Here is a 10,525-nt window from a genome sequence, read left to right on the forward strand (position 1 = left end):
TTGATCCCCAGCACCAAAAAGAGAAAAAAAGAAAAAAATAAATCTGCACAGCAAAGGAAACAATGAACAGAGCTTGGAGACAACCTGAGGAATGGAAAGGAAAAAAAAAAAAAATTGCCAGCTATTCTATAGACAGGACTAACATCTAGAATATACAAAGAACTCAAAAATCTTAGATCCCCTGAAGTAAAGACCCACACAAAAACCAGATAGCCAGAATGAACAGTCATGTTTCCAAAGATGTACAAGCAGCCAGTAAATACATAAAAAGTTCACCATGGCTGGCCATCAGAGAACTGCAAATTACAACTACACTGGGTTAACCCAGAAAAGAAAGCCATCCTCAAGATATTTACTAGTGGGAGCCAGGAAGATAAGATAGCTCAGTAGAACAAATGCTTGTCAGGGGCCTGAGTTCAATCCCCAGTCCCTAAAAAAAAAAAAAATGTACTAGTAACAAATGCTAGTGAGGATGTGGGGAGTATGCAACTCTACTACATTGTTGATAGGAATATAAAGTAGTGCAACTAGATGGAAATCAATGCAGAGATTCCTCTAAAAATAGAAATTCTGTGTGAACTAGCGATTGCTTGACTAGATACTGTCCCAAAAGAGTTAAATTATCATACGACGGGTACATGCATGCTCATGTTTATGGCAGCATAATTTATAATAAGGAGAACTTGGAAATAGCATATATATCCATCAGCCGATGAGTAGATAAGGCAAATTGGTATTTATACTCAATGGAGCACTACTCTGCCATAAAGGAAGAGAAACTTGAGGCATTTATAGGGAAGCAGATGCAACTTAAGAGCACAGTGTTAAGTGAAATAAGTCACAGAGCTCAAGTATCACGTGTTTTTTTTTGTTTTGTTTTGTTTTGTTTTATGAGTGTCTTGATTACCTTTCTCTTGCTGCTGAGACTAAATACCCAATACCCAAAATTAAGGAAATGTATTGAGCTCACAGTTTGTGGAGGTTTCAGTCCATACTCAGCTGGCTCCAAGGCAGAGTGGCACATGACAGAGGGCAGCAGCTCGTGGCAGCCGAAGAACAGCAAAGAGCAAAGGGAGGAGCAGCAGCTGCAGCAGCTCGGAGCCCCTCTCCCTTCCTTATATTGTATTCAGGCCATCTGCCCCAGGGCGGGGTAGCGCTCACACCCATAATCCCAACTTTGGATCATGAATTAATCACGAACTCTAGAAGCCGCCCCAGTGACTGCAGGAGGCTTTGGGGGTACACCTAGACACAAGCTGTAACAATGAGAAACTGCATGTATTCACACACAGCAGACTATAAGAGAGAAATAGGGAGTAGGGAGAAGTTCAAATGATTCCCCAAAGTCTATACTCCATTGTTTTAGAAATACTTCAATATATATACTGATTTGTTTCATTTATACTGATTAATCTTGTTTGTTGAAAAGAGTTATGTCTCATTTTATAAGAATCTTTTTGATTTATATGTTATACTGAATAACTACTTTGATAGTAACAATACACAGTGTAAGAGCTTGTAGGCTTGGGCTGGTGAGATGGCTCAGTGGGCTAAAGCACCTACTTAGAACAAGCTTAGCAAAGCACAGGGACTGCTGTTCAATCCCCCAGCACCACATGCCAGCCAGCCCCACCCCCAGGTGGGCTGAGCTGGCCACACACACACAAAAATAAAATAAATAAACAAATAAAATTTAAAAAAGAACTTGTAGGCTTATTTAGATTCAATCTCTTATTTGGTTATAAAAATTTGTGGTTGTTTTTTTTTAATAAAATAGAAAATGTATGTTGGGAAACTTAAAAACCCAGCTCCAGGGGCTGGGGAAATAGCTCAGTAGAATAAGTGCTTGCCTGGCAAGCGCAAGGGCCTGAACCAGCTCCAGGCTGGTGAGGTAGCCCAGCAGTCTAAAGCACCTGCTTAGGCAAGCACAGGGACCACAGTTAGATCCCCAGCACCACGTACCATGCCAACCCCACTCCCAGCGTGGGCTGAGCCAGCTACCAAAAATAATTAAATACCAACTTCAGAGATCAAGTGTTAACTTCTCAGTGTGAGTGTATTAAATGAAATAATACATGTATGAAGCAAAGTATGTCATTAGTAATCAATAAATGTTTTAACTACTTAAATTCAAGATCTAGTAGGGCTGATGAGATGGCTCAGTGGTCTAAAGCACCTAAAGAACAAGCTAAGCTAAGCAAAGCACAGAGACCGCGGTTCAATCCCCCAGTACCACATGCCAGCCAGCCTCGCCCCCTGGTGGGCTGAGCTGGCCACACACACAAAAAAAATTAAATAAATAAATAAAATTAAAAAAAAAGATCTAGTAATATAGAATTAATGTTGCATTGAAGTACTTTTTTCTGTTAGTGAAAGAGTGTGCTAGTCAGCTTACCTGTTGCCTGGACAAAATACCTGACACTGACACCTGAAACTTAGAGGAGTGGTTCCGTTCAGCTCACTGTCTTCGGAGGGCTCAGTCCGTGGTAGGTTGGCCCCAAGGTGGAAGCAGCATGGTGGGAGCAGGTGGCAGAGGACAGTTGCTCACCCTGTGGCCAGTGTGCAGAGGCGGCATGGCGAGGAGCCTAGGACAAGAATGTCCTTGTAGGTCTGAAGCCAGTCCCACCTCTGAACGCTTAAAACTTTGGGGCAACATTTTAGATCCAAACCATACGAGTTTAGAACGGTAGTAATTGCAAGTGAATCTTTTTTAGACAATCCAGCGGATGTATTTTATATAAATATATGCACTTCTATGTATTTAAAGGTTGCTTCCCATGTTGGCTTCTCCATGTCTGGTTTGTTGTGTTTATTCTCTCCTCATTATATTTTTCTAGATTGAATCAGCAGAGGTGTCGGGAAACAGTGTGGTGTGCAGCTTCCTTCAGTACATGGAAAAGTCAAAGCCTTGGCAGAAGGCGTGGTGTGTGATCCCCAAGCAAGACCCTCTTGTGCTGTACATGTACGGAGCCCCCCAGGTAGCTACATGGCTTGCGCTTGCAGGGACAGAGCCCTCAGGGACAGAGGGAGGACTTTTGGAAGTGAGATAGAAGTCCTTCCATTCTTCCTGTGTAGGTCAGAGAGCTCAGGTTGTGTCACTGTGTCTGATTAAAATGAAAAAATAATGCCTGAAATCAAGTGTATTGTGTATGCTGACTATTGGCCTGATAGCGAGAGTTCACTATGCGGGGGATTCGCTTCCTTGCTTCGCACATTCCTCCTTGGTGGGTTTGCAGAAAGGTGAGTTAGGAAAGGCATTTGAGGAGGAGTCATTAAGCCATCTTTTTCAATGGCTGTAAACATTAAGACGGTTGGTTTTGTGTTGAGCTTGATGGATATTTGAAATGATAGCAGTGTGAGAGAAAGGTGGATTTCAGGCAGTCTTGCATTCTGTAACCGTGTTTCTGAGATAGGTCTGTGGGGACAGCCTGTTAGCCAGGCTGGGCTTCTGGTAAGATCAAGCACCAGGTATGTAGCAGTTAAAAAACAAACCACCTTTGGACCAACCAGATAGCTAGGTGGATTAAAGCATCTGCTTAGGCAGCCGCAGGGACTAGGGTTCAATCCCCAGTGTGCGGTGCTGGCCCCTCCCCCAGGGCATGCTGGGATGATGAATGAGACTGGGCCTGGTGGTGCGCCTATAATCCCAGCTGGAAACGGGAGGATCACTGCGAGTCTGATCTGTGTAGTGAGACTGGGTAGACCCTGTACTAAACACATTAAAAAAAACCAAAAACTTTCAAACCACACATGCATTTACTTTAACAGTAAAAATGTAAACATGTCTGTTGCATCTACTTTAAGGCTAGTAAAATTATTGTAGAAACAGACAAAAATTGCCAAGTTCTATGCACTTCATTCTACTGTGTTTTTCCTAACCCATTCGTCATCCATAAATAAGTTGATAAATGAATGGATTGCCAAGTAAAGTATCGTTTTCACGTCCCCTGTGCTGCCCAGGTGAGCACCTGCTGCCGGGCCTGACGGCTGAGCTGGCTGTTACTTCCTTCCCCTTTCTTCTGGATCTTCTTTCTTCCTCCCTGGAGCCTGCAGCCAGCATTTCTATTTGCCACCTGAGCAGGGGTCGGCGGCCCCTCTGCCCAGGAGCTCACAGTGGGGCGCAGTGGGAAGCAAGGTTTTGTCTGCGCGGGACCCAGTGCAAGGCCTCTCTCAGTTCTGATGCACGGCATTCTCTGTGCAGGACGTCCGCGCCCAGGCCACGATTCCACTGCTCGGCTACCTTGTGGACGATATGCCGCGCAGCGCGGACCTGCCGCACAGCTTCAAACTGACCCAGTCGAAATCTGTGCACAGCTTTGCTGCAGACAGCGAGGAACTGAAGCAAAAGTGGCTGAAAATCATCCTCTTAGCTGTCACAGGTGAGACCCCGGATGGTCCAGATGAGCAGCTAGCCGGCTTAGACGAGCCCCCCGAACCTAAGAATAAATCCGAGTGCTGAACTCCACGGAGGCACGCAGCCCGAGACGTTCCCAGCTCCGTCCCGCGTCTCTTAGCACTTTACATTGAAAATCCAGGATCAGGACCGCGTCTGTCCGCTGGGGATCGTTTGCCTGTGTTTGCGTACTCTTGGTAAAATTAATGTGCACAGCCATTCTGATAAAGTGTTGAAGTAATGTGAAAAATGGAGATTTTTTTTTCCTAATCAACTTTTCCTTGAATGTGTGCTTTTTGTCTTGAAGAAAATGGTGTCGATTGTGTCACTAACAGGTAGAATGGGCCACTTTCGTTAAGGAAATTCTTCATTGCGTCTCCTTGCTGCATAGGACCTGTAAGAGTTTGAAAGATATACCTCCGTGTTGCCAAAATAGATGTGTGGTGAGAAGTACAGGGACAGCTTAGGGAATTGTATTAACTTATTTAGTTCATAAACCTCAAACTGCATAAATGGTGGTTTGTTTTGTTTTGTTTTGACAACAAGAAAAAGGACAAATTGTAGTGTTCAGACTTTTGACTTATTAAAAAAAGATACTTGTTTTTGTAGAAATACTCCTAAGAATACAATATCTAAAGTACATAGCAATTATCTGTACATAGAATTAAATATGAACATATATACTGTACATGCTTTTCTCCTGCTTTAGGTCTACATCATCTCTAATTTATTTTTTAACTTTAAAGCATGTTTTATCTTGGAACTGAGCAGTATTCTAAACTTAAATGTTTTTGGTGATTTACATTTAACGGATTGGTATCTAAGGGTATTGATATTTTTATAATAAGAAAAAGCAGTAATTTATGTGGCATGGGATATACTAGTGAACTCCAGTATTTTTAGAGTACTTTCTTTTTGTTGTTGTTCTGTGCCTATTTAAACAGTGCCTCTCTTAGAAGGTGCTATTAACAGAAGCTATTTAAATATAAAGGTGAGGGTTCAGATAATGTTTCTGTTTGATTATTTTGAAGTTAAAATGCATTTTGATCACTGGAGTAGTCAAAGGCATACGGGTTATTTTATCCCTTACAATAATATACTTGTGGCAGTAGTTGACATCAGCATGTACAAAAATCTTTACCAAAACTTGAACTGTGTTAGAAGGCACCTGACCTTACATAGACTGGGACATGTGGAGACTCCATTTATTATAATGTTCTCCTTTTCCGTAAGACTGTTATGCAGGGTGAAGTAAGGACTCTACATTGGAAGCTCCAGATAACTGTGTGGGTCTACTCTTGTGTCAGATATGAATTAAAATTCATACTTGCAGACCTATATGTGGGGACAGGGTCTGATTGACAGGAACTAAAGGAAGTTTATGCTCTGCCAGCTCCCCAGAAGGGGGAGGGGAAAACACTAGAGAAAAGGCGGTATTTTTATGGCAGATTTTTCTGAAGATACAAACGATTGAAGAAAATGAAAATGTTTTTCCCCTTTTATCCTCTAGAATTTGAAAAATTAAGTGTTTTTTTTTTTTTTGTCACCAAGACTGCTGCAGTTTCACACTGATCATTTAACTTAATCCTTCCCTCCAATTAGATCTCACCTTCATTGACATACCCCGGGCAGCTTACACTGCTAGTCGTGTACTGTAAGTTGTAGGGCCACTTTTTATCACTTGTCAGTCAGCAATCCACAAGAATGACCCACCGTCCTCAGACTTGAAGGAGTACATCTTATAAGGAGCACAGATAGGCTCAATCTGAGTCCGCCCACGTGTGTTCAGGCCCTGGTGCTTTAATAAATAAACAGTACTCCAGAGGAGCAAGCGAACCAACTGTGGCTGCTAGTTAGGTTCCTGTCCTGCACGACAGGAATACCAGCCTTGAACATTTAACATTAAGCCAAATATTTAAAGCTACAAAAGAGACAAGGTGGCTTCTTATGCCCTATTAAATCAGCCCAAACTAAAAGAAATTTTACATTGCCTTCTCTTCTAGCTGCCCACTGTGTGTGTCAGAGATAGACAGGTGCAGTTGTTCAAAGTAGTAATTGAGAAAATTAAACTATAGCTATAGTGGCTACTTTTTAACAAAGAGAAGCAATAAAAATGTAAGATGATTATCAGATGAGGATTCTCATAATTGTGTATACCACCATGGGTGTGGGCTGGGGAGATAGCTCAGTGGCACAAGCACCTGTCGGGCAAGTAAGTGCAAGGTCCTGAGTTCGATTCCCAGTTCCAAAAAAAAAAAAAAGGATGTGTGTGACATTTAGCTTTCTGAGTCAAATTATTTTTGAAAACTATTTAAGCAGCAAGAATTTATGTTTTCCTACCACTAAGTTCTTCAGGAATAGGTGTAACATAGACACATTAACCTTAGGTTGTTGAAAGGATAGTATAAAGAATATTTATGCTCATATCTTTTTTTTTTTTTTTTGGTACCGGAGAATGAACTCAGGACCTTGAGCTTACCAGGCAGGCACTTATGTCTCTGACCTATATCCTGGCCCAAAAGAAAATTTATTACCATGCTTTTAACATTCATTTTTCATAACTTATTAGAAACAGGAAATAGTAAGATTTCTGGCTGTCCAGTCACCATCTTCACTTTATTCGCCACATTCTTTAGCAAGCACAAAGAGAAGCAATAAAGCCGCCTTACTCGTTTCTTTTTTAAATAATTATTAATAGTTTTGTTTGGAAGAAGGCAAAGGAATTCTCTGGTCACTTATTAAACACTCACATAAACTAAAATACCTCAACGAGCAGTTGGACACAGAATTCTCAGTGTTTTTCCTCTCCAAGACGCCTGAACTGTTGAGACAGATTGCACCTTAAAAAATAAATAAAAAGAAATCGTTGATTGCTTTTTCCTATTAAAATCAATGTTATATTTGGGCCTTAATTTGTTAACATCTCTGATTTGGTGCTCTCCCAAGTCATCATTTTTTAAAGTGCCCTTCAGGCTTAAAAATACTTCCTGGATAAAACTGCTATTCTTTAGAAAGCATTTCAGGCTTTTTTAGGCTTAGGTTTTGCTTTTGTTGAAAGTCTGCCATTTAGTACCATAAGTCGAGGTAGGGTGCAGCCTCTATCTCATGGCTGTAAGTGGGTTCAATAAGGAAAAATGCCACCAGACGCTTTGTCACTAATGCTGTCTAAATGCCCTCACATATGCAAGCAGTACAACTTTGCTGGCGTGGAATTATATTGAAAGTTTAATGTGGAGGCTCCTACTCCGAAGCATATGGAGAAATTCCTGCAAGTGACAGGATGATACATACTGCTGAGTTCCAGGGAAGGGGCTTGGGGGTGGGGAGTCATTCCTGTTCAGATACTCTGAGAAGTGTCCTGACGCTCACAGAGGGTATGGCTCAAAAAACAAAGCATACCTGCAGCATTACACTACGTTTTGCTGTCCATGAAGTTCAGCATGTATGTTCGCATACTTGTCCTCACCTGGCTGACCTACAAAAAAATTTCATTAAATTACTCAGATTTTTACAGGAACTGCCCTTTTCAATTTTCCCCGTGGATCCTGTTCACTTATTCTAGTTAGATGTATAAATAAAACTCTCAAAACTTCTTGGTACTGCAGGGTTGTTAAAGATCCACTGATGCCTTCAAAAACATTGTCTCAAAAATACTTCTGCAAGTTCATATTTCTGTCTTTCTACCTTGTAGAGACGGGAGGCTTTCTCCCCAATTCACATTTTAGGGTTCATTTTGTTTCTGTCCAAAACCTTAAGTTATTCTGAGCGTAGTGTCTGCGATACATCTCTAATCATGACCTTTCTGTGCAATGTGTGTATCTGAAGGAACACCACCATCAGCAGCAAACACATTTCAAGGGAACAAGGTCTACTATTTTTTTTTTTTTTTGCAAATATGTGTGCTATAATGCAATGTAGATTTATGAAAATTTATACATTGCATGATATTCATAGTAACAGTCTAAGGACTAGAATGCACATGGACTTTATCAGCAAAAACCTGAAAGACAAAAGTGTCTTTGTTTTCATTCTGAAAATCTAAATTTTCCAAGAATGTGTCAATATAAAAACTGGGACAAACCAGTTCCTATTCTTAGGGCTCTATTGATATCTATAGCAGATCATGTTACTTCTTCATTCTTCATTCCAGTTTTATTAGAATCAAACCACTTTTTATTTTTATACTACGTCCTGTCTTACTATAGTTTCTCTACATTTAGAAATTGAGTACATATAGAGACCAGTAGGTCTATTTAAAAACTCTTTCTGTGAATTTATATCTATATGTACATATGTAAAAATTGATTTTCAATTTTATCCTTCCATAGGAATGAAATTTTTATAGAAATTTTTTAAACTTAAGTATTTTAACATAAATTATGCACATGAATTTTTAATGTATAATTCGTCCTTTTACTTGTCCTTCCTCTTGTTTTACTGTGGGGAGATTACTCTGCTTTCTCTAGATAAGGCGGAGAGGAATGAGCGAGAAATTGAACAGAACCTGAAGGAACAGAGGGAAGGTGACAGGAAGGCCGCCCTCTCCAAATCAGAGCTGCAGGAGTTAGGGAAGTGCTGGTGGGCAGCAGGCGCTGGAAAAGCGGCCCTGACTCAGCGTGCTGCTACGGTCCATCCCGCCCGGGCTCTGAACTTGGCCTCTAAGTTAGACTGCAGGATCTTGGCATTGGTTTTTTCCTTGGAATTTTAAGAAACACTTCATTTTCTAGACCATTTTCTCTGCTGTTGGCTGAGGGCAAGCCTCCCTCGAAGGTCAGTGACCGTCCTGACACTGGATTGAATGCTCAACACTCGGCAGAACTCTTGTCTTCTGTGTCAAAGTGAAGCAACATGAGGCTCTGCCGGGTAACCCGTGGGGACACCGAGGTCCATGTGGCCTGTCCTTTGGCCTAAAATTCACTGTGGTAGGCTTGGTGAAAAAGCAAATCAAGAAACCTTAGTATATTTTAATAAGTTAATACTATACATAGGTTCGAGAAGGAACGGTAGTCTTGGGGACCATTATAACAGAATCAAATCATATATTACATAGTATATGGGTATTGGAATGTGTCATGGGGCTGTCGTTAGCAAAACAATCATTATCTATATAGAAAATTTAAAAAACTAGCATTTCATCTTGTGAGTGACAATTGACTGATGTTTAAAAATAAGTATTATCTTGGTTTTATTTGTTGACTAAGTTTGAAAAGATGTGTTCTCAGAATTTTATAGAGTCGGCTCTAATGTGAAAAGTGTACACAATGATTTTTCTTTCCTAGCTGTATGAATGTAAAATACTTGCAGATAGTGTACATACTGTGTAACATATGTATATTTGGTCATAAAGGCAGATAATGGAAAACATTGTAAAATTAAGCACTTTAATTCCTATTAAATATTAAACATTTGTATCTTGTAAATAAACATCCTTAAATGAGTCCTTAAGCCTTTAGTGTTATTTCAGCTAAGATTATATGTGTTTGGTTTGCAATGATTTTGGTTTTCTGCTTAGAAAAAAGTTGTCTCAACACAGTACTGATCCCCCTTCAAGGGGTAATGAAATAAAAGATAAAACTAAAAAACTTATCAAAGTCTGTCAAGAATAAAGCTGGCGGTTGGCGTTATAGCTTAGCGGTGCAAGCGCCTGCCTGCTAAGTGCAAGGTCCTGAGTTCAATCCTCATTACCAAAAAAAGAAAGCTGGTAACAGACCCACTACAGCTTGTAACAGACCTCAGGGTCCCCACATACCACAATAGTGACTACCGAGTCTAGGTCCAGGAGCCAGTAACAGAGCGCAGCCCCAGCCTTGGGAGAGATTGCTTTCTTCTGTACTTAATGGCCTTTGCCCAGATTCTCTAGTGGCTGCATAGTGACAGAAGAGTTACAGAACAGCTTTATTCCTGCTCCTGCTCTGACTCGTCCTGACCTAGGACTGCTTTTCTGAATCCCTGTTATAATCCCGTGGTCATCCAAAAACGGTCAAGTGATACAAAGCACTACACAAGCAGTATTTCACAGCACACCTGCAACCTCTGGGTAGTTTATTGGTTTTAGATTAAAAAAAAAAAAAATCCTAAAAGACTTGCAATATGATTTTACAACTAAAACATTTCCATATAATCCTTTTTAGT

At 40.6% G+C, this 10,525-nt stretch overlaps 1 protein-coding gene across 8 annotated transcripts in view; it reads left to right on the top strand.

Annotated features, from left to right (window-relative positions):
* The window catches only part of Fgd4 (FYVE, RhoGEF and PH domain containing 4), a 232,783-nt gene extending 222,950 nt beyond the window's left edge, over nt 1-9,833 (top strand). For all 8 annotated transcript variants that reach the window (XM_023716285.1, XM_023716286.1, XM_023716288.1 and 5 more), the window contains 2 exons: nt 2,838-2,978; nt 4,202-9,833. In XM_023716285.1, the coding sequence (XP_023572053.1) occupies nt 2,838-2,978; nt 4,202-4,459 (399 nt within the window). In that variant the 3' untranslated portion in view covers nt 4,460-9,833. The remainder of the gene's footprint in view (nt 1-2,837; nt 2,979-4,201) is intronic.
* The last annotated feature ends 692 nt before the right edge of the window (nt 9,834-10,525 follow it).

This window comes from Octodon degus, unplaced genomic scaffold (genome assembly GCF_000260255.1).
Source record: "Octodon degus isolate 3935 unplaced genomic scaffold, OctDeg1.0 scaffold00047, whole genome shotgun sequence".
NCBI classification, from domain to species: Eukaryota; Metazoa; Chordata; class Mammalia; order Rodentia; family Octodontidae; genus Octodon; species Octodon degus.